The 23,828-nt window shown below is 47.9% G+C and overlaps 1 protein-coding gene across 1 annotated transcript in view; it reads right to left on the bottom strand.

Moving 5' to 3' along the window:
* LOC310650667 (disintegrin and metalloproteinase domain-containing protein 33-like) overlaps nucleotides 1-22,054 on the bottom strand; it is a gene marked incomplete at both ends in the record, with an annotated part of 30,333 nt that extends 8,279 nt beyond the window's left edge. Inside the window, 3 exons of the mRNA XM_083380249.1 lie at nucleotides 2,359-2,434; nucleotides 9,213-9,289; nucleotides 21,759-22,054. Coding sequence (XP_083236375.1) covers nucleotides 2,359-2,434; nucleotides 9,213-9,289; nucleotides 21,759-22,054 — 449 coding nt within the window. The remainder of the gene's footprint in view (nucleotides 1-2,358; nucleotides 2,435-9,212; nucleotides 9,290-21,758) is intronic.
* Between the last annotated feature and the right edge of the window lie 1,774 nt (nucleotides 22,055-23,828).

Genomic DNA, 23,828 nt, shown 5'->3' with positions numbered 1-23,828 from the left:
TTGCTGAGTGGTCTGCGTTGTAAACACAATCCTTGTGACTCTCCCAACGGGCCCTGCATCCAATCCAAAGAAAATTCCCAGCCGGAGCTCCTCAACCACAGACGGAGCAGAGAACAACAAATGAAGCAACGTTGTCGTTCCGTACGTTGCCCGAAATCTGAAACCGCTCGAGAGGATTTTCAAACCACACAATGTGTGTGCGTGCTTTAAACCCAAGGGTTCACTAAGGCAGAAGCTTGTCCACCCTGAGAATTAAACACCCAGGCACAAGCGGAGCAATGTGATTGATTGATTGATTGATTGATTGATTGATTGATTGATTGAATTTATATACCGCCCTATTCCCGAAGGACTCAGGGCGGTTCACAGGGCAAGTTAAAAACAATACAAAAAGAGAGAATAAAATAAGATTAAATTAATACAAGCCCACATATATATGCAGTACAAGACGGGAAGTCCACATTCTGGACAGAGGGGACCGCTGGTTTGGAAGAGGGGTTAAAGAGCCCATCTCTAGGTTAAAATTGAACAGCCCTCCCTCAACAGAAGGGGGGGATACGACACACAAACACAGACACGCAGACACACCCATCTTTTGTTTACAACACAGTCCGTTCAGGAGTTCCAAGGAGGCTCCACACCCGTTTGCACTACTCAGGTGATCCCGAGGACACAGATGAATCTCCAAGTGGCCTCAACGATTCTCAGAAAGAGGACCAACGACCAGATGACTGCAAGGAATATGCCTCCTTCCATCCTCCACCATTCAGCCAGAACCGAAGAAAGCTTCTTAGATGAGAAGCGAAACCTCTTCGTTGGGAAAAAAAAAAAACCGAGAAAGTTTCGTTGGCTCTTGGGGAAAAAAAAAATCACCTTTCTTAAGGAAGGGAGAGAAAACAAGAGATAATTTACAATCTGGCAGCGGCGGTTTTAAACGGGTGGCCTTTCCCCTTTCCTCAGCCGCCACGTGCCCAAATCGATTCCCGAAAGTCGCATCAAATCGTTGCCTTTCCCCTCTCGTCTCCCCGACCTACTGAAATAAGATTTTCCCGGAAAAAGCTAATTAACCCATCGGATTTTTAAAACAAAGAATGCATTTGTGCGAGCAGAAGGGAACGGAGAACACAAGACTCGAACAAAGTCAAAGGCTGATTTTGAACATCAGCTGGATAATTTCTTCCTCTTTTTTGACTCAAGGCTGCAAAAGCCATTGTCCAAGCGTGTCGGACACGCTCACAAAAACGCTTTGCATCCAGGCACGGTCCAGGAAGCTTACATTTTCCAGATGAATGGCTCTTAACGATACTGAATTAAAATTCAAACTCAGTCCCGGAAGGATTCTGAGCTGCTTGTGGACAGGCGGAAGCACGGGGGTTAAGAGTGAAAACCACACTTCGAGGCTAGTTAACATGGTGTTGCGGTGCATTCGTGCAAATACAGCTAGTCCTCGGCTTATCTCCACGACTGAGGCTCCAACTTTCCCTTGCTAAGCGAGTTAAGGGAGTTCTGTCCCATTTTACGACCTTCCTCACCAGGGTCGTTAAGTGAGTCACCGCAGGGTGATAAGCTACTAACCGGGTCATTAAGTGAATCGGGCTTCCCCCTTGACTTTGCTCGCCGGAAGGTGGCAAAAGGGGGATTGTGTGACAAACACCCCCTGCGGACGCGGCGACCGTCATAATTGCGAGTCAGTTGCCGGGCATCTGAGCGGCGACGGTCGTTAAGTGTGGAAAACGGTCCTAAGTCCCTTTTTTCCAGTGCCGTCATAACTTTGATCACTAAATGAACCATCGTAACTCGAGGACGGTTATGACCACAGTTAACAACCCTGGCCAGAAAAGTTGTAAAACGGGACAAAACCCGTTTGACAAACGTCTCGCTTAGCGAAGATAATTTATGTCGCTAAGCGAGAGGTTTGTCAAATGAAGTTTTGTCCCGTTTTACAACTTTTCTGGCCAGGGTTGTTAAGTGAATCACTGCAGTTCTCAGATTAATAACAACTGTTGTTAAGTGACTCCGGCTTCCCCCATTGACGCTGCTGCTGGTCGGAAGGTCGCAAAAGGGGGATCCCGTAAGCCCAGGGACACAGCAGCCGTCATAAATATGAGTCAGTTGCCCAGTGGCTATGTTTCGATCATGTGACCACGGAGGGCGCTGCAGCGGTTGTGTGAAGAAATGGTCGCAAGTCCCTTTTTTCAGCGCCGTTGTAACTTTGAACGGTCACTGAATGAATGAATGAAAGTGGGGAACCACCCATCAAATCATTTGTTTTCCCAAAACGCTTCGCGCCATTGGCTCAACCTGGCTGCGCTTTACCCCCCATCTGATCTGCGGCTTCACAAAATGCCCCCTACTCACGGTGTGGTTGGGGGAGACGGTCACGGGCTGCCCATCTTCAGTGTAATGTATCTCGGCATAATCCGGAGACAGAAACCTGGGGGGGACAAGGGGGGGAGGGAGAGAAGGTGGGATCAGGAAGGGGCAAGGAGGACCGGACCTCCCCTGAGCTCTGGCCTTCATCTCAGGGTTGACGTGCTCCAAGCTCAGGCAGAGACTCCGAAGCCCATCGCCCTCGCCCTGCCCAAGATGGCTGAAGGATAAAGGTTTTGGGAAGGCTGGCAGGGAGGGGGAAGGGTCCGATCAGCTAAGAGGAACGCAGATGGGCTGCTCACGAGATGGGCAGCCGCATAAGATGGATAGATGGATAGATGGATGGATAGATGATAGATAGATAGATAGATAGATAGATAGATAGATAGATAGATAGATAGATAGATGAGAGATAGAAGAGATAGATAGATAAATAGATAGATAGATAGATAGATAGATAGATAGATAGATAGATAGATAGATAGATAGATAGATAGAAGAGATGAGATAGATAGATAGATAGATAGATAGATAGATAGATAGATAGATGATAGATGAGAGATAGTAGATAGATAGATAGAAGAGATGAGATAGATAGATAATAATAATAATAATAATATAAAGTTGGAAGGGACCTTGGAGGTCATCTAGTCCAACCCCCTGCTCAGGCAGGAAACCCTATACCATTTCAGGCAAATGGCTGTCCAGTCTCTTCTTAAAAACTTCCAGTGTTGGAGCATTCACAGCTTCTGGAGGCAGGTTGTTCCACTGGTTAATTGTTCTAACTGTCAGGAAGTTTCTCCTTAGTTCTAGGTTGCTTCTCTCCTTGACTAGTTTCCATCCGTTGCTTCTTGTCCTGCTTTCAGGTGCTTTGGAGAATAGCTTGATTCCCTCTTCTTTGTGGTAGCCCCTGAGATATTGGAAGACTGCTATCATGTCACCTCTCACCCTTCTCTTCATTAAACTACACATACCCAATTCCAGCAACCGTTCCCTATATGTTTTAGCCTCCAGCCCCCTAATCATCTTGGTTGCTCTTCTCTGTACCCTTTCTAGAGTCTCGACATCTTTTTTACATCGTGGTGACCAAAACTGGATGCAGTATTCCAGGTGTGGCCTTATCAAGGCCTTGTAAAGTGGTATTAGTACTTCACTTGATCTTGATTCTCTCCCTCTGTTAATGCAGCCTAGCACTGGGTTGGCTTTTTTGGCAGCTGCAGCACACGGCTGGCTCCTATTGAAGTGATTGTCCACTAGGACTCCGAGATCTCTCTCACAGCTACTACTATTGAGCAAGGTACCACCTATACTATACCTCTGCATTTGATTTTTCCTGCCTAAATGCAGAACCTTACTTTTTTCACCACTGAATTTCATTTTGTTAGATAGTGCCCAGTGTTCGAGTCTGTCCAGATCCTCCTGTATCTTAAGCCTCTCTTCTGGAGTATTGGCTATTCCTGCCAGCTTGGTGTCGTCTGCAAATTTGATGAGTTCCCCATCTATCCCCTCATCCAAATCGTTGATGAAGATATTGGATAGATAGATAGATAGATAGATAGATAGATAGATAGATAGATAGATAGATAGATAGATAGATAGATAGATAGATAAGAGATAGATAGATAGATGAGAGATAGAAGAGAGGAGATGAGATGAGATGAGATAAATAGATAGATAGATAGATAGATAGATAGATAGATAGATAGATAGATAGATAGACAGACAGACAGAGAGGAAATTTCCTCCTTAGTTCCAGGTTGGATCTGCTGCCTCTGAGGGGCTCCAGACTCTCCTTCCTCCAAGCCCCCCAGGTTGGAGGAGAACTGACCCAGGGCAGTGGGGAGGGGCACTGCCACTCTGTCTGGCCTCCTCCTATTGCAGGAATGCAAGAGGCCAGGACTGTCTTTGCAAAGGCGCAAAGCAACACAACAAACCCACAGCCAACTTGGCCGGCGAAGACAGCCGAGGGATGCCTTAAATGGCAGAGGGACGCCGGCCTCTTGTTATCACGAGGCAGGCACCAGGGCGGTTTGCGCAGCGGCCGGGAAAGCAGGCGTGCGTTGGGCATGACTCACACAACCCCTTTGCGCCTCGCCAGCCCTTGTTGTATGAACTCATCCTTGTGGCTGTGTCGCCAGACAAGAATATGAGAGAGAGAGACAGAAAGAGAGAGAGGCAGAAAGAGAGAGAGAGAGAGAGAGATGGAGGGGGCTTCAAGTCTCCTTCCTCCCTCCCTCATGAGCCTGTGTGTCTGGAGAGGCAACCGCAAGGATGAGTTCATACAACCAGGCCTGGCCATCCGATTCCCCCCACTTAGCCACGGGGGGCTCTGGGTCCCGCTTTGCAAAACAGGTGAGGATTTTGCACCCAACGCAGCTCAGATGGGGGAACGTTCCCAATTTGGCTCATTAAGAAAATCTGCTACTTATTGGGCACCGAGAAAAGTTCCTGCTGGGAGCATATATAGCCCCCCCGGGGGCCTTGGGGCTCTCTGAGCTGGGTGGTTTCCTTGCAGACGTCTCATGACCCAGCTATTGCTAAGCACATTGGTTTGTGCTTAAATTGTAAGCCGCCCTGAGTCTTCGGAGAAGGGCGGGATATAAATGGGATTAAAATAAATAAAATAAAATAAAAAATAAAACTAGGGAACATCATCAATGCTAGAAGGGAGTGGGGTTTGCAGAGGAGGAGGAGGAGGAGGAGGAGGAGGAGGAGGAGGACGACGACGACGACAACTGTGGGGTCCTTGGTGTACTCTGAGCTGGGTGGTTTCCTTGCAGACGTCTCATGACCCAGCTGGGGAACATCATCAGCAGTAGAAGAGTGGGGTTTGCAGGGAGGAGGAGGAGGAGGAGGATGACGACAACGACGACGACGATGACTACTTTGGGGTCCTTGGTGCTCTCTGAGCTTGGTGGTTTCCTTGCAGACGTTTCATGACCCAACTAGGCAACATTATCAGTGCTAGAAATGAGGGGGGCTTGCAGGGAGGAGGAGGAGGAAGAGGAGGAAGAGGAGGAGGAGGAGGAGGAGGAGGATCGTGGGGTCTTTGGTGCTCTCTGAGCTGGATGGTTTCCTTGCAGACGTTTCAGGACCCAACTAGGGAACATCATCAGTGCCAGAAAGGGGAGGAGGAGGAGGAGGAGGAGGAGGAGGAGGAGCATGAAGACGATGACTTTGAAGTCCCTGGTACCCTCTGAGCTGGGTGGTTTTCTTGCGGACCTTTCATGACCCAACTAGGGAACATCATCAGTGCTAGAAGGGAGGGGGGTTTGCAGAGAAGAAGAAGAAGAAGAAGAAGAAGAAGAAGAAGAAGAAGAAGAAGAAGAAGAAGAAGAAGAAGAAGAAGAAGAAGAAGAAGAAGAAGAAGAAGAAGAAGAAGAAGAAGAAGAAGAAGAAGAAGAAGAAGAATCTGGGGTCCTTGGTGCTCTCTCAGCTGGGTGGTTTCCTTGCAGACGTTTCATGACCCAACTAGGGAACCTCATCAGAGCCAGAAGGGAGGGGGGTTTGCAGGGAGGAGGAGGAGGAGGAGGAGGACTGTGGGGTCCTTTCTTGTGCTAGTTTTTAAGTGAATCACCGCAGTTGATAAGTTGAGGTAACACGGTCGTTAAGCGAATCCGGCTTCCCCCATTGACGTTGCTTGTCGCAAAGGGGGATGCTGCGACCCCGGGGATGCTGCGACCGTCGTAAATAGGAGCCACGTATCAAGCATCCGAACGCAAATCAGGTGGCGGCGGGGGGGAGGGGGGGAGCGCCGCAACAGCCACTAATTACGAAGAAGCGTCGCGAGTCCCTTTTTTCCCAGTGCCCTTGTTGACTTCGGACGGTCACTAAGCGAACAGTCGTAAGTCGGAGCCTGCCTGTATGGCAGGACAATATTTGGGCCTCGCTGCTTTCGTGGTTTTCCCGTCACTACTGTTGCGGAGGTGGCTCTGGCTGCAAACAAGGCCGGCTCCCCTTTCCAAACACGCTTGGCATTCTGAAGAGCCCCCACCCCTCTTTATATCCAGGGAGGTCTCTTCCCAGACAGCAGCAGAAGCAGAAGAAGCCCCCCCCCCAGTGATCTCAGGCTGAATCAAGCCATCCTCTCCCATCTGCCTGGTCTCTCTCAACAGCTCGGCCGGGACAGGCCCCCACGTCAGCTCATCCGCTGACAAATGGCTTCCTGATGTTGGACTGGACAATAAAATGCAAAGCAGCAGACCAGGAGATTAATCAGAAGCAGGGAGGGAGGGAAGGAGAAAGAGGGAGGGGGGAGAGAGAGAAAGACAGAGAGATAGGGAGGGACAGAGATAGAGAGAAAGAGGCAGGGAAAGAGAAAGAGAAGAGAAAAAGAGGGAGGGAGGGAGGGAGGGAAGGAGGGAGGGAAAGAAAGAAAGAAAGAAAGAAAGAAAGAAAGAAAGAAAGAAAGAAAGAAAGAAAGAAAGAAAGACAGACAGACAGACAGAAAGAAAGAAAGAAAGAAAGAAAGAAAGAAAGAAAGAAAGAAAGAAAGAAAGAAAAGGGAAGGAAGGAAGAGAGAGAGAGAGAGAGAGAAAGAGAAAGAAAGAAAGAAAGAAAGAAAGAAAGAAAGAAAGAAAGAAAGAAAAAAGAAAGAAAGAAAGAAAGAAAGAAAGAAAGAGAAAGAAAGAAAGGGGAAGGAAGGAAGAAAGAAAGAAAGAAAGAAAGAAAGAAAGAAAGAAAGAAAGAAAGAAAGAAAGAAAGGAGGGAGGGAGGGAGGGAGAGAGAATGAGGGAAAAAGAAAAGATAGGAGACAGAGAGAAAGAGAGAAAAAGAAAGAGAGAGAGAGAGAAAGAGAAAGAAAAAGAGAGAGAGAGAGAGCGAGAGTGAGAGAAAGAAAGAGAGAGAGAGAGAGAGAGAAAGAAAAAGAGAGAAAGATGGATGGACTTCAATTTTCCAGCATTCCCTAAGTAGGATGTTTTAAAGTGTTTGGACTTTAATTCCCAGAATTCCACAGCCAGGACTCTTTGAGTGGACATCTACTCCCAAAATTCCCCAACCATCTTTAAAAGATGGCTGGACGTCAACTCCCAGCATTCCCCAGTCAGCCTGAATTCCCGAGTTGAAGTCCAGACATCTTAAAGTAGCCAAGGTTAAAAAAAACAAAAACAAAAAACGACGCTCTATGGCAGGGGTCTTCAAAGCTTGGCCCTTTGAGGACTTGTGGACTTCAAATCCCAGAATTCCTCAGCCAGGCACGCTGGCTGAGGAATTCTGGGAGTTGAAGTCCACTCCTCTTAAAAGTCTATATCGGGGGTCTTCAAAGCTTGGCCCTTTGAGGACTTGTGGACTTCAAATCCCAGAATTCCTCAGCCAGGCATGCTGGCTGAGGAATTCCGAAAGTTGAAGTCTACTCCTCTTAAAGTCTATATCGGGGGTCTTCAAAGCTTGGCCCTTTGATGACTTTTGGACTTCAACTCCCAGAATTCCTCAGCTGGGCACGCGAGCCCGGCTGAGGAATTCTGGGAGTTGAAGTCCACTCCTCTTAAAGTCTCTATCAGGGGTCTTCAAAGCTTGGCCCTTTGAGGACTTGTGGACTTCAAATCCCAGAATTCCTCAGCCAGGCACGCTGGCTGAGGAATTCTGGGAGTTGAAGTCCACTCCTCTTAAAAGTCTATATCGGGGGTCTTCAAAGCTTGGCCCTTTGAGGACTTGTGGACTTCAAATCCCAGAATTCCTCAGCCAGGCACGCTGGCTGAGGAATTCCGAAAGTTGAAGTCTACTCCTCTTAAAGTCTATATCGGGGGTCTTCAAAGCTTGGCCCTTTGATGACTTTTGGACTTCAACTCCCAGAATTCCTCAGCTGGGCACGCGAGCCCGGCTGAGGAATTCTGGGAGTTGAAGTCCACTCCTCTTAAAGTCTCTATCAGGGGTCTTCAAAGCTTGGCCCTTTGATGACTTTTGGACTTCAACTCCCAGAATTCCTCAGCTGGGCACGTGAGCCCGGCTGAGGAATTCTGGGAGTTGAAGTCCACAAGTCATGAAAGGGCCAAGCTTTGAAGACCTCTGCTCTATGGGAAGGAGGTCAGCTTTTTACCAATGCGGGTAACTTCCAAAGAAGAGGGGGGAAACTTCAGCTCCCAGAATCCCCCAGCCAGCCTGCTCTTTGGCCTCTCTTTCCCGCCAGACTCTTTTTCTTTGGGAGGATCGGGCACGGAAGACGAGTTAACCGGTTGATTTCAGGGGTTTCCGCAGATTGAGGGGCGTTCGCTGAATCCGCTGCAGGATTGGGAGTTTCTTGGGGGGCTAAAATCGGAGTCAGGCCAGGCAGAGGATTCATCCCGTTGCTTTTTGCAGACATATATTTATATTTGGTCTGCCCAGATGTTATTGCAAGCTAAACCAATTTCCTTTCGGCGCTTGCAAAAAAAAAAAACCCGCAGGCTTCTCGGAAAGTTGCCCCCAAGTGCTCTACCTCCCCACCCCCACCCCCCACCCCTGTCTAGGGAAAAAAAAGAATAACCCACATTCCAGCTTTGTCAAAACAAGCCATCGGTGGGCGTGGGGTGGTTTGACATATTTTATTTCCCCCTTTTTCAGGGGAAAAGAAATAGAACAAAAGCTTTCCTTTGATTCTTTCTAAGAATCTGGGCTGTAAATGAGAGGGAAAGGGCAGGGCCACTCTGGATGGAATTTGGCTGTCCTCGGCTAAAGAAGAACCTCCACAGCCGGGTGCAGTCAACCTCGGTAGGGCTACAACTCTGGGCCCAGCATTGGACGGTCCGTTCAAATTAATTTGATTCTTAATGTAAAATCGATCAGCCGATCGAAAATTGAAAATTGAGCTAGTAGTGCAATTCAACAATAAACAACGTCTGACAGATGTTCACAAGAACACTTACTGGTTTCTTTCCAGGACCAGAACAAGTTCCTTGCCCTCCACCGTCACTGCAACCTCTCCACGATCAGGGGACGGAGCCTGCATTTTAAAAAAAAAAAAAAAGAGAGAGAGAGAGAGAGAGAGAGAGAGAGAGAGAGAGAGAGAGATTAAAATTGTAAGTACAGCTCTGTGGCTTGGCACAAATTAGAGTAGAGTAGAGTAGAATGGAATGGAATATAGAAAAAGAATAGAATAGAATAGAATAGAATAGAATAGAATAGAATAGAATAGAATAGAATAGAATAGAATAGAATAGAATAGAATAGAATAGAATAGAATAGAAAAAGAATAGAATAGAATAGAATAGAATAGAATAGAATAGAATAGAATAGAATAGAATAGAATAGAATAGAATAGAATAGAATAGAATAGAATAGAATAGAATAGAATAGAATAGAATAGAATAGAATAGAATAGAATAGAATAGAACAGAATTATAGGATAGGATAGGATAGGATAGGATGGGATGGGATGGGATGGGATGGGATGGGATGGGATGGGATAGGATAGGATAGAAGAAGGAGAAGGAGAAGGAGAAGGAGAAGGAGAAGAAGAAGAAGAAGAAGAAGAAGAAGAAGAAGAAGAAGAAGAAGAAGAAGAAGAAGAAGAAGAAGAAGAAGAAGAAGAAGAAGAAGTAGTAGTTGGAAGGGACCTTGGAGGTCATCTAGTCCAACCCCCTGCTCAGGCAGGAAGCCCTATCCCATTTCAGACAAATGGCTGTCCAGTCTCTCCTTAAAAACCTCCAGTGTTGGAGCATTCAGAGCTTCTGGAGGCAGGTTGTTCCACTGGTTAGTTGTTCTCCCTGTCAGGAAGTTTCTCCTTAGTTCTAGGTTGCTTCTCTCCTTGATTGGTTTCCATCCGTTGCTTCTTGTCCTGCCTTCAGTAATGACTGACTCCAAAATACAGCTAGTCCTCGACTTAACCACAGTTCATTTAGTGACCATTCAAAGTTACAACATCACTTTAAAAAAGTGATTTACGACCCTTTTTCATACTTACAGTGCAGCATCCCCGTGGTGCACGGGATTTACGCTGGGATGCTCGGCAACTGGTTCACATTTATGACGGTCGCAGCGTCCCTGTGTGTGTGTGTGTGTGTGTGTGTGTGTGTGTGTGTGTGTGTGTCACGTGATCCCCATTTTGCCCCTTTCTGACGAGCAAGTCAATGGGGGAAGCCGGATTCACTTAACAACTGTGTTCCCAACATATCAACTACAGTGATTCACTTAATGACCATGGCGGAGAACAGTCATAAAATGGGGCAAAATTTCACTTAGCAAGTGTCTCACCTAGTGGCAAAAACGTTTTGGGCTCCATTGTGGTCATATGTCGAGGACTAACCTGCACCCAGCTTTTTGCTAGAGGCATTTAGCAGAAATAGATCTCTGGAAAATGAGATTTCAAAAAAAGAGGATACGGATGATTTTATTTGCAACTGCCGCGTTTTTCTCCCAGATTCACTTAGCAAGTGTCTCACCTAGTGGCAAAAACGTTTTGGGCTCCATTGTGGTCATATGTCGAGGACTAACCTGCACCCAGCTTTTTGCTAGAGGCATTTAGCAGAAATAGATCTCTGGAAAATGAGATTTTTTAAAAAAAGGATACGGATGATTTTATTTGCAACTGCCGCCTTTTTCTCCCAGATTCTGCAAAGGGAGACTTTTGATGCAGGGTTTAATTAGGACGAAGACAACGATCGGTGTTTACGTATGCCAGTTGGTGTTCATGCTGTTCACGGATGCTCTCTGCATCCGTGAACAGCAACTAGCAGTCAGATACATGCCGACAACTGCTTAATTGCACAAACCATGGACAGACTTCACCATAGTTTCGACTGGGAAGCTGTGAGCATCCTAGACCAAGCCAAGTTCAACAAAGACTGCGAGAGAATTCCTCGAAGCAGTCAGACAAATTGGACATCAACAGGCACGTAGAGATGAACAACGTTTACCCGCCGTTCCAGGGAGAGGAGGATCAAAGCGCTGGAAAGGAAACAAAAGGACCAAAATGTTTCCTTGCCAGCAATCGGCACGCAGATAAGCGGAGAGGAACACCAAAATTAGATCAACAGTCAAGAAGGAAAGGATAACCCCAACCAAGCAACTGCCCTCCTCCTCCTCCAACCCCTCTCCACAAACCCTACTCCCTTCTAGATGTTACCTAGTTGGGTCATGAAACGTCTGCAAGAAAAACACCCAGCTCAGAGAGCCCCAAGGACCCCACAGTCGTCGTCCTCCTCCTCCTCCTCCTCCTCCTCCTCCTCCTCCTCCTCCTCCTCCTCCTCCTCCTCCTCCTCCTCCTCCGCAAACCCTACTCCCTTCTAGATGATGTTACCTAGTTGGATCATGAAACGTCTGCAACAAAAACACCCAGCTCAGAGAGCACCAAGGACCCCACAGTCTTCCTCCTCCTCCTCCTCCTCCTCCTCCTCCTCCTCCTCCTCCTCCTCCTCCTCCTACTCCTCCTACTCCTACTCCTCCTCCTCCTCCTCCTCCTCTCTACAAACCCTACTCCTTTCTAGATGACGTTACCTAGTTGGGTCATGAAACGTCTGCAAGAAAAGCACCCAGCTCAGAGAGCCCCAAGGACCCCACAGTCCTCCTCCTCCTCCTCCTCCTCTCCGCAAACCCTACTGCCTTCTAGATGATGTTACCTAGTTGGATCATGAAACGTCTGCAACAAAAACACCCAGCTCAGAGAGCACCAAGGACCCCACAGTCTTCCTCCTCCTCCTCCTCCTCCTCCTCCTCCTCCTCCTCCTCCTCCTCCTCCTCCTCTCCGCAAACCCTACTCCTTTCTAGATGACGTTACCTAGTTGGGTCATGAAACGTCTGCAGGAAAAACACCCAGCTCAGAGAGCACCAAGGACCCCCCCACACCAGAACAGTTTTCTCCTGCCATATAGACTGTGAAGAGACTCCGAAGATGCTCATCCACAGCCACCCTCTGCATCCCACAGAAGGCCCAACAATGGCCTGCACATCCTGGGAGCCCAACCCCAATTCCCTCACAGGCACCGTGATGTCACGTCACACGGGATGAGCTTCGTTCCAACGCAACCGCCCACCGCCGGTCCCGCAATCCCAGTCAATGGCAAAGCCGAGTTCATGAGATGGCCGTGTGTACGCAGGCCGTCCCCAAAGTCCGTCCACAACTGACACACACCCCAAAAAATTTCCCTTGCTAAGCAAAGACAATTATTAAGGGATGTTTGCCCCATTTTACGACCTTCGTTGCCACAGTTGTTAAGTGAATCCCTGCAGTTGTTAAATGAGTCACACGGTCGTTAAGCGAATCCGGCTTCCCCCCATTGACTTTGCTTGTCAGAAGGTCGCAAAAGGGGATCGCGGGAAAACCCCCCACAGGGACACCGCGACCATCATAAATAAATGGAATTAAAATAAATAAAATAAATAAATAAATAAATGCGAGTCAATCGCCAATTGCCCGAATTATGACTGTGTGACCCTACAACGGACGCTGCGACGGTTGTATGAAAAAAGCGTCATAAGTCACTCGTTTCCTTTCTGTTGTCTTGGAACAGTCACTCAAGGAATGTGGTCGTAAGCCGAGGACCACCAGTATAACAGGCAAAGCCAAACCAAGGAATTCTATTATTATGGGTGAAAGTGACGTTATGCTTTGCACCAACCTGACAATACAGATAGTCCTCTATTTACAGCCGTTCATTTAGGGACCGTTTGAAGTTATAGCGGCACTAAAAAAAAGCGACTTAGGGGCCTTTTACAGACTTACGACCATCGCAGCATCCCCAGGGTCCCATGATTTGCATTCAGACGCTGGGTAACCGACTCACATTTATGACGGTCGCAGAGTCCCCGGGGGTCACGCGATTCCCCCTTTTGCGACCGTCCGACAAGCAAAGTCAATGGGGGAAGCCGGGTTCACTTCACGCCCGGGTTCCTAACTTAACGACTGCACGATTCGCTTAACCACGGTGGCGAGAAAGGTCGTAAAATGGGGCACCATTTCACTTAGCAAATTTCTCCCTTCGCAACGTAAATTCCGCGCTTCAGTTGTGGCCGTAAGTCAAGGACCACCTGTTCTGGCCCGGAGGGAAAGGGAGGAGCAAGGAAATGTACGTGCGCACGTGCGCACACACACGCGCACGCATGCGCAAAAGGGGCGCACGCACAACGGTGGCACTGGTGGCGGCGCAAACATGCCGCTAGCCCCTGCACGGCGGCACCAGTGCCAGCTATCGTCGCAGCCTGGTGGCCAACAGGCCACGGACCGGTACCAGGCCACGGCCCACAGGTTGGGGACCCTCGCCCTAAATGGCCGACAAGGAGCAATGCTGGCTTTGCCGGTGTTGTGAAGGCACAAAATAAATCCCCCACAAAAGGTCACACGAACCCCGCTGTTCTAGCCCCTCGGTGTTGGCGTTCCCTTGGCTGCCCGAAGAATTTTTTCCGAATTTTCCCAGGGAATCTGGGTTTCCTTCGCCAAGAGAACTTTCCGCCTGACAATAAAGAAGGCAAACATTCCGGATAAACGCACGGCAACCGCACTGGGGTCCACCTTCGCCCTGCTTTCCCAGCGGCTGCCATGGCCGCGGATTCCCCACGTGTCAGCCACACAAAGGAGAAAAATGTGGTGTGACATTTCGTGGCGTCTCCACGCCAGATTCACCCCACCTGCGAGGATGAGACGGGGTTGTGCGAACTCTCTACTCTACGCAAACTGTCCTTGACTTACGACGGTGCGGGAGGCCGCAGACTGGGCCCAAAATAACCAAAGAAAACCAGACCGTAATAAATAAGATCATAAAATAAAGTACAATAAAATAAAGCAATAAGAGTAACGCATAATAAATAATAAAATAAAAATAAACAAGGTAAAATGGAAACTGAAATGAAATGAGAAAAATCAAAATCAAATACAAAATAAAAAGAACAAAAAATAATAAAATAAAACAAAAATAAATAAAATGAAAACTAAAATAAAATAATAGAATAAAAATAAAATAAAATAATAATAAAAATAATAATAAAATAAATAAAGATAAAGATAAAATAAAAACTAAAATGAAATAAAAATAAAATAAAAACTAAAAAAAATAAAATGAAAATAAGATAAAATGAAAACTAAATTTAAATAAAATAAAATACACTAGAATAAAAATAATAAAAGAGGAAATAAAATAATAATAGTAAATAAAATAAAAAATAAATAAAATAAAATAAAATACACTAGAATAAAAATAATAAAAGAGAAAATAAAATAATAATAATAATAAATAAAATAAATAAAAAATAAAATAAAATAAAATACACTAGAATAAAAATAATAAAATAAAAGATAAAAGATAATAATAATAAATAATAAAATAAAATAAAATAATAAAATAAAATAAATAATAATAAAATATAAAATAAAATAAGGTAAAATAAAAATAAAAATAAAATCCAACTCTGCAAAATATCTCCTGGCTGGCCTGTTGCTGCCTGAAGCTGCAGTCTAAGATTGGAAACAGCCCAAAAAAAAAAAGGGAAAAAAACCAAACTTGGAGCAACTTAAATAAACTTTGCAGGAGGAGGAGGAGGAGGCGGCAACGGCGGCAGCTGGAAACTCGCACCCAGGCCACTTTAGCACAATTGTTTGTTTTGGGTTCGATTTGGTCTTTCTTGGGTTACTGCTGACTTCCTCCCAAGAATCCCTGCCGGATTCCAAGAAGCAACGCCGGGCCCTGCGAGGCGGGAACAGGGCAGAGGCCAGCGGCCTTGAAAGGAGGGAAGGACCGTTTTCTCTCCACCCGGCAAACTTCTACAAACAGCCGGTCATTCCCCCGCCCCCACTCCACCCACCCACCCGACTTCCATGGTCCACCCCACCCTTTAGATCGGGGTTTTTTTTAACTTGGCAACTTTAAGATGGATGGACGTCGATTCCCAGAATTCCCCAGGCTAGCACAAGGAGTTGAAGGCCAAACACACTGGCCGGGGAATTCTGGGAGTTGAAGTCAATACACACTGGCCAGGGAATTCTGGGATTGGAGTCAATACACACTGCCCAGGGAATTCTGGGATTGGAGTCAATAGACACTGGCCAGGGAATTCTGGGAGTTGAACTCAGTACACACTGGCCAGGGAATTCTGGGAGTTGAACTCAGTACACACTGGCCAGGGAATTCTGGGAGTTGAACTCAGTACACACTGGCCAGGGAATTCTGGGAGTTGAACTCAGTACACACTGGCCAGGGAATTCTGGGAGTTGAAGTCAATACACACTGGCCGGGGAATTCTGGGAGTTGAACTCAGTACACACTGGCCAGGGAATTCTGGGAGTTGAACTCAGTACACACTGGCCAGGGAATTCTGGGATTGGAGTCAATACACACTGGCCGGGGAATTCTGGGAGTTGAACTCAGTACACACTGGCCAGGGAATTCTGGGATTGGAGTCAATACACACTGGCCAGGGAATTCTGGGAGTTGAACTCAGTACACACTGGCTGGGGAATTCTGGGATTGGAGTCAATACACACTGCCTGGGGAATTCTGGGATTGGAGTCCCCACATACCTACATACTGTGCAAAAGAGACAATCGGCCAGTCAAAAAGGGAGCCGAAAGACCAGCCACCTCCCCACCAGCAACCAACACCCAGATGAGCATAGATTAACTCCGAGATTAACATCAGCCCAACAGTCTAGAAGCAAACAATGCCCCAATCCAGGAACTGCCAGACAAACTAACATTAAACATGGACACGCTCAGCTGCAGATGAGTTGCAACTGGACACCGGGATTCCTCGTCCTTCTGACTCACTGCCACTAGCCCCCCTGGGCTTCAGGGGAGAGAGGGAGGGAGGGAGGGAGGGAGGGAAGGAAGGAATGAGGGATGGGGAGGGAGGAAAAAAGGGAAGATGGGAGAGAGGGAGGGAGGGAGGAAGTGGGAGGGAGGAAGAAAAAAAGGAAGGGGAGGTGGGAGGGAAGGAGGAAGGGAGGGAGGGAGGGATGCGAGATGGGGAGGACGGAGGGAGAAAAAAGGGAGGGAGGGAGGGAGGGAGGAAAAAAGAATAGCAGAATAACAACAGAGGTGGAAGGGACCTTGGAGGTCTTCTAGTCCAACCCCCTGCTCAGGCAGGAGACCCTCCACCAGGGAGGGAGGGAGGGAGGGAGGGAGGAAGGAAGGAAGGAAGGAAGGAAGGAAGGAAGGAAGGAAGGAAGGAAGGAAGGAAGGAAGGAAGGAGGGAAGGAAGGAAGTATAGCAGAATAACAGAGTTGGAAGGGACCTTGGAGGTCTTCTAGTCCAACCCCCTGCTCAGGCAGGAGACCCTCCACCAGGGAGGCAGGCAGGCAGGCAGGAAGAAAGCAAATGGGGTCCAGAGTGACACAACTAACACAAGAGCGCCACACTCCACACTACTACACAACCCGCAGGAAGCTGTTCACCCACACCTAGCCGGGAAGTCCGATTCCTCTTCCTCCATCGCTGCTCAGGCCTCTAACGCCTCTCGAGGGCCGAGAGTTGCCAATTGGGCACCTTTAAGGTGGGTGAACTTCAACTCCCAGAATTCCTCAAATTCAGCAAAGGAAAACTGACGGAAGATCGTGCCCGCAGCAGCCGGGCCTTCCTTTGGCAGCCACTTCCCTTAGTAGCCACGTTGGTGGCCCCAATTACGGTCGTTAAGTGAGCACGCCCAGCGTAAAGCTCTAGGCGGGGGAGTCCTCGACTTACTGCAAGCAAGCCCCAAATTTTGCTTGTCAGAAGGTCGCCAAAGGGGAACCTCTGCGACCCCGGGATGCTGCGACCGTCGTAGATACGAGTCAGTTGCCAAGGGGCTGAATTTTGATCGCGTGACCCCGGGGGACGCTGCAACGGCCGGGTGAAAAACGGTCCTAAGTCTCTCTTTTTTTCCCCCCAAAAGTGACATTGTTACTTTGAACGGTCAGTAAAGGAAACGGTCGTAAAGTGAGGACTGCTCAGAATCCGGGCAGGAGCTGGTCAGGCCAAGAGGAAAGAAGCCGGAGCCGGTCCCTTTGCAAAGACCCAACAAGGGAACATCCAGGGACTTTTTTTTTATTAAACGTTTTATTGATTTTCTAAGGGACGCGGTGGCTCAGTGGGTTAGGACGCTGAGCTTGTCGATCGGAAGGTCGGCAGTTTGGCGGGTCGAATCCCGAGTGCCGCGTAACAGAGTGAGCGCCTGTTACTCATCCCAGCTTCGATCAGAAGGTCGGCAGTTTGGCGGGTCGAATCCCGAGTGCCGCGTAGCAGAGTGAGCGCCTGTTACTCATCCCAGCTTCTGCCAACCTAGCAGTTCGAAAGCACGTCAAAATGCAAGTAGAAAAATAGGGACCGCTCCGGTGGGAAGGTAACAGCGCTCCGTGCGCCTTTGGCGTCTAGTCATGCCGGCCACATGACCACGGAGACGTCTTCGGACAAGCGCTGGCTCTTCGGCTTTGAAATGGAGATGAGCACCGGCCCCTAGAGTCGGAAACGACTAGCACACACGTGCGGGGGAACCTTTACCTTTACCTATTGATTTTCTAGTTCTACATTTAAGTATTTAAAAAGCAACATGGCGGCCGGGTTAATCAATAATACAATGACATACAAGTATCTTTACTACGAGTCTCGGGCTACTACTTTAAATATTTCCTCTGTTTTCCCCTCGGCATTTGCTGTCTCCTGTTTGAACTAACAGAATTCCTCTTCTGTCCATTAAATAAAAATGACACTCTTAACGTTTATCAGTAATTTTTGGCTTCTACATCTCCTCGTTGTAAACATTCGGTCTTTGTGGACAGTCAATCTCCTAATTAGTTTTTTTCCCCCAGTTTTTAGTCAGCGTTTAACTTGAGCCATTAATATTTATAATTTCCAGTGCTTCTTTTGTAAAAAAAAAAAAAAAAGGTGCCAGAACTCACACACGTCACACAACCCGCCTTGCCTACCCTACAAGTTTCCATCCAAAAAAAGGTGCCGGAACTCCGTTCTGAGCGTTGTATGCCAAAAAAAAGCCCTGATAATTTCCAAGCTCCGGTGCCATCCGGAGCTGCCGGTTGAGCTCCGGATGGCACCGGATCTCCGCTCCTTCCGGCGCGGGTTAAAGACCCATTTATTTGAACAAGCTGGCCTGGCCTAGGGTTTTAATATTTATATATATTTTCTATTGTTTTTACTGTGGGCAATAATTTAATTCTTTTTTAACTTTTGTATTTTTGTAGTTTTATGATATGCCCTGTTCACCGCCCTGAGTCCTTCGGGAGAAGGACGGTATAAAAATTTAATAAAACCTAAACCTAAACCTAAGTTTTCACCCAAGTTTCCCTTTATCGCAATTCCTCACAAAGTCGGACCTTCAGAGTGCACGTCTGAATCTGTCGGAATACACCATCTTACATCAACTAATTTAATAATTCAGGACGGCTCGGGAAGATCCAGGGAATTTTTTTTTTCCTTTCCCCTGGCTTCCAGGGCTCCGGGCATCTGCGTTGGCACCAGGCTCTGGCAGGCAAGGCTGCAGATGGCTGGCTGGCTGGCAGCTTTGCCCTCCTCGGCCCCAGAGGCCCGGCTCCGGCAACCCCACTTGGCAGCCCTGGAAGAGGTCGAGCGTGGGGCAGGCCGGCCCAGCGGCTCCTCCGGGCCTCCTCCCAGCCCCAGCCAGGAATGCCCGGCACGGGGTGGCGGTGCCAAGTGCAAAATAAAGCCACGTTCCCTGGTGCCCGACCTCAACCGCCTATATATGGAAGCCGAAGCAACACACAGCCAGCCGGATGGACCTGGCGGGCAGCGTCTCTCTGCTCTGGCCGGGGGGGGGGGCAGTCAGTGTGCTACACAACTGGAAGGAGAGCGACAAGTCTGTGGCTGTTCTGGGTGCATGACGGAAAGAGGGAGAGAGAGAGAAAAAAAGGGGAAAGAGAAAGCGGGTGGAAAAGAGAGAGAAAGAGTACAAGGAATTTGAACGGAATTGAATTGATTAAATTTATATGCCGCTCTTCTCCCTAAGGACTCAGGGCGGCTCACAACAATAAAAAGTTTTAAAAAAAAAACAACATCAAATGCAAAATTTAAAACACAATTAAACCATAAATGTAATAAATACGTAACAATTAACCCAATAAAACCGAATTTAAAACTATAGACAAGGGACAGACAGAGAGAGAGAGAAAGAGAGAGTGAGAAAGAGAAAGACTGGGGGGAAGAGAAAGGGGGAAGAGAGAGAGAGAACGAGAAAGAACGAGAGAGAGAGAGAACGAGACAGAGAAATAAAAGAGAAAGAGACAAAAAGAAAGAGAAAGAAAAGAGAAAAAGAATAAGAGAGACAGATAGAGAAAGAGATGGGGAAGAGAAAGAGAGAGAGAGAGAGAGAAAGAGGGAAAGAGAAAAAAACAAAGAGAGAGAGAGAGGAAGGAGGGAGAGAGACAGAAAGAGAGAAGGAGAAGAGAAAGAAACAGAAGAAGAGGGGAAGAGAAAAAGAAGAGAGGGAGAGAAAGAAGAGAGAAAAAAGAGGAAGGAAGGAAGGAAGGAAGGAAGGAAGGAAGGAATTGGGAGGGAGGGAGGAAAGAATTGGGAGGGAGGGAGGGAGGGAGGGAGGAAGGAAGGAAGGAAGGAAGGAAGGAAGGAAGGAAGAGAGAGGATTTCATTCCATTAAAATGGGTCCAAAGGGATAGAAGCAGAGTCACCTGTTCAACAGTTCAAAAGGGAAACAAGGAAGTTTTTTGACAAGTTTCTTCACACACGTGCGCATGCACACACACACACACACACACACACACACACACACACACACACCCCTTTTAGAGGCGGACAAGTCTTTCGGATGCTCCCTTATCTTCATCTCCACCCCGCACAGTTATAACACACTCCCCAACACCCCAGCCCCGAGTCTGCGGGCCGCAAACTCGCTTGACGACCGCCTTGCTTAGCGACAGAAACGTGGCGCTGCCCTGTGGCCGTAAGTCAAGGACGGCCCGGACAGGAAGAGCGTCTGGGCTGCCCGCACGCTGGCAAGGGAGGGACACAGTAGCAACTTTTCCCAAAAAAAGACATTTTAATCACCGGGCCGGGAGTGAAGGGCCTTGGATGCCAGAGGCCTTTCCGCTCTCCTGCAGCTGGAAAACAGCTGTTTGCAGGGGCAGCTCAGATGACCTAAGACGAACAAAGGGGTCTCTATCAAGAGAAGAACCCCCCCCCCAAGCCCAGCTGAACAGCTGAAATCACAGCCCCCTACTCAACCGTCGTCTCTTCCCCGCTTGGGTCAAAACTCCTCCAAAAATTGAACCGCTTCTATATCTATAAAGCGGGTCCTCAACTTACGACCGAATTTTTGTGCGTTAAGTGAGACGTCGGTTCGGTGGATTTGGCCCCATTGTTAAGTGCCTCCCTGCCTTTGAGGAGTCGGTAATCACGGTTGTTAAACGAGTCCGGCTTTCTCTCCACCCCACCCCACCCCCACCCCAGTTCCTCTTTGCTTGTCGCCAAAGGGGATCGCGTGATTCCGGGGACACGGCGACCGTCGTAAATACGAGTCCGTTGCCAAGCCTCTGAATTTTGACCCCATGACCCTGGGGGATGCTGCAACGGTCGTGAGGGTGAAAAAAACGGTCCTTTTTCCAGGGCCGTTGTAACTTTGAATGGTCACTAAGTGAAACCGTTGTAAGTCAAGGACTACCTCTTTTTTCCCCCTTTTTTGGGGGAGAGAATTCGAATCGTCCTTGGTCCGTGAAGACTTCTAATCTTCTTGGGGGTCTTCTTACCTAGATCTGGAGAACTTGTGTCCGTCGCTAAAGCGGGTCGCAGGAGCTGTTCAAACTTGGCAACTTTAAGACTTGTGGCTGGCTGAGGAATTCTGGGAGTTGAAGTCCACAAGTCTTACAAGTTGCCAAGTTTGAAGACCCCTCTTCTATTTGGTCGCCAACCCTGGTCAAACTCTGTCTGGGTTGGACCTACAGAGAGTCCTCGGTTTACGGCCGTAATTCAGCCTCAAATTCCTGCGGCTAAGTAAAACATCGGTTGAGTGACTTTTGACCCGTTTCACGAACTTCCCTGCCACGGTTGTTAAGTGAATCATTGCAGGGGTTAAGTCAGTAACAACGGTTGTTAAGTGAATCTGGCTTCCCCCAGATGAGGACCTCGGGACACTGCAACCGTCATAAAGATGAGTCGGTTGCCACGTTTCTGAATATCGGTCACGTGGACGCTGGAAAGATCCAAGCTAAGGGATAAAATGGGTGCTAAGTTACTTTTTAAAAAAAAAAATAACGCCAGGCACTAAATGAAACGTCGTAAGTCGAGGACTTCCTTTTACTGGGAAGGCGGAAAACCAGGGTTGAAAATGTAAAAAAGGAGGATGTTTTTGTGGACCCTGAAGTCACCGGACCTTCCACTTTGGTTCCCAAGCAGACACGAAATTTAGATTTTTTTTTCAGCCGGCAGCTTAATGGGAAGGATGTTGGGGTTACGGTTACAACTGGCAGAGATTAAATCAGGATTAAATCAAAACCAGACGAGCCTCGATGGTCCTAAGCCAATCTTTTACCTTTCCTGCCCCCTCAACCGCTCGCCGGCTCCGTCTTCCGGAAATCCAGCAGGGAGCCACGGGTTCTCCTTGCGGCGGCGACTCTGAAAATGAACAACAACACGAAGAAGAAAAAATTACAAAATGGAGGAAGAGGAAACCAATGTGCAAATCACCCAAAACGAAACAAAAAAAAAATGAGAAGAGAAACAACCTAAAATAAAATTTCAATTTATTATTTAAGGGGGAAAAAAAATCTCTACCAACAGCTGGTTTTTTTGCACACCAGCAACGGCCGACGTCTCCCGGCAGGAGATCTACGGCAAAAGGACTCTAATTCCCATTAGGATAATTCCCATAAGGATAATTTGTCAGAAGCCAGCTGGGAAAAAAATCTTAGGACCTTTTCACAGATCGAAACGTAGATTTTTAAGAGCTTAAGAGCCAAAACAGACGTTTACCACGATATAAATATAATCCGAACGTTCCCTTCTTAAGCACACCTTGACATCTATCAATCAGCTTCATTCATCTTCTAAAATATTTTTAGAAGAAAATATTTGTCGTTCAGGGATGAACTGCTGGGTCCTTGGTACTTCCAGAGGTTTGATGTTTTCTTGCAGATGTTTTGTGACCCAACTAGGTAACAACATCAAGGCTAGAAGAGAGAGGGTTTGCGGGGAGGAAGAGGAGGAGGAGGAGGAGGAGGAGGGAGGGAGGAGGGATGGGGGGACCATGTCATGGCTGCGTTCTCACAGCTCACGCAGCTCGAGGCCAGGTTGACTGTGTTGTGGGATCACACCTGGGTCAGCCTGTTGTGTGAACCCAACTCCGTTTGGAAAGTAGGTGTTAGGAGAAGTTCTAGATGGACTTGATAGGTCAAGCTCAGCTACAGACTGATTGGGTTGTGAGATCAAAGCTGGATCAGCCTGTTGTGTGAACTCAGCTCTGACTTGGAGGTTTCCGAGACGTCTTGAGTAGTCTTGACCGGTCCAGCTGAGGGACAGAGCAAGCTGGTTGCCTTGTGGGATCAAAGCTAGATCAACCTGTTGTGTGAACTCAACTCTGACTGGGTTTTATGGGTGTCCTGGGTTGACTTGACAGGTCAAGCTCAGCTACGGACCACAATGAGTGTATTGTGGGATCAAACTTGGGTCAGCCTGTTGTGTGAACCCAGCTCTAACTGGGAGTGGACTGCAGGGATAGTCCTTGACAGGTTCAGTGGCTGCTGATCCTCAGAGGTTGCAGAGTGAGGAAGAGAAGAGAAGAACATTCTTCCCCATCTTCCTGTTTGGTTGGGTTGGGACGCCAAAGGCCCACCACCCTTCCTGCTGTTGTGGACCACATGGGTGTGGGTGTTTGCAGCAGGCGGCAATCTTCAAAGCTTAAACCAGGTTGGGTGGCTTTCACCTTAGAGAGGAAACCAGAAGAACGGAGAAGGCCTCGTTGAGAAGACAAACCACTCCTCGGATGAAGAAAAACCACTTCCATCTTCTGAGGAACTTCTTCTGAGCTTCTGGAGAATTGGGTGGCTTTCACCTTAGAGAGGAAGCCAGAAGCAAATTGAACGGAGAAGGCCACCTTGAGAAGACAAGTCACCTCTTGGATGAAGGAGAACCATCTTCTGAGGAACATCTTCTGAGCTTCTGGAGAACTGGTCCTTCTGGGCTCATGTTATCGTGGGGGAGATAGAGAGTTGATGGGGGCTGCTTTGCCACGGACCTCTTTCTATCTTTGACGTTTCCCTAGTTCTCCCTCTTCCCAATTTCAGGAAGGGTCCTGGTCTTTCTCCTTTCTGGAGAAGGTGGGCTTCTCCAGAGCACGTGGCCAGCTCCATTTCCAAATGGCTGAGGGTTAGGACAATGGGGCATCATTTGTCCTGGTCGAGATGATGCCACTTGCTAAGCCACCGCAAATAAACCAAAGGTGATATAGCACACATGTGCAACACAAATTGTGCACTTTCATGTAAATGTGAAGGCACCAGGCTAGACACTAGGAGACGATGAGTTCTAGTCCTGCCTTAGGCATGAAAGCCAGCTGGGTGACTTTGGGCCCATCACCAGGAGACGGTGAGTTCTAGTCCCGCCT

This window comes from Vipera ursinii (genome assembly GCF_947247035.1).
Source record: "Vipera ursinii genome assembly, contig: scaffold_220, whole genome shotgun sequence".
NCBI lineage: Eukaryota > Metazoa > Chordata > Lepidosauria > Squamata > Viperidae > Vipera > Vipera ursinii.
The sequence above is the reverse complement of the archived record's forward strand: the minus strand, read 5'-3'. Positions and strand labels throughout refer to the sequence as shown.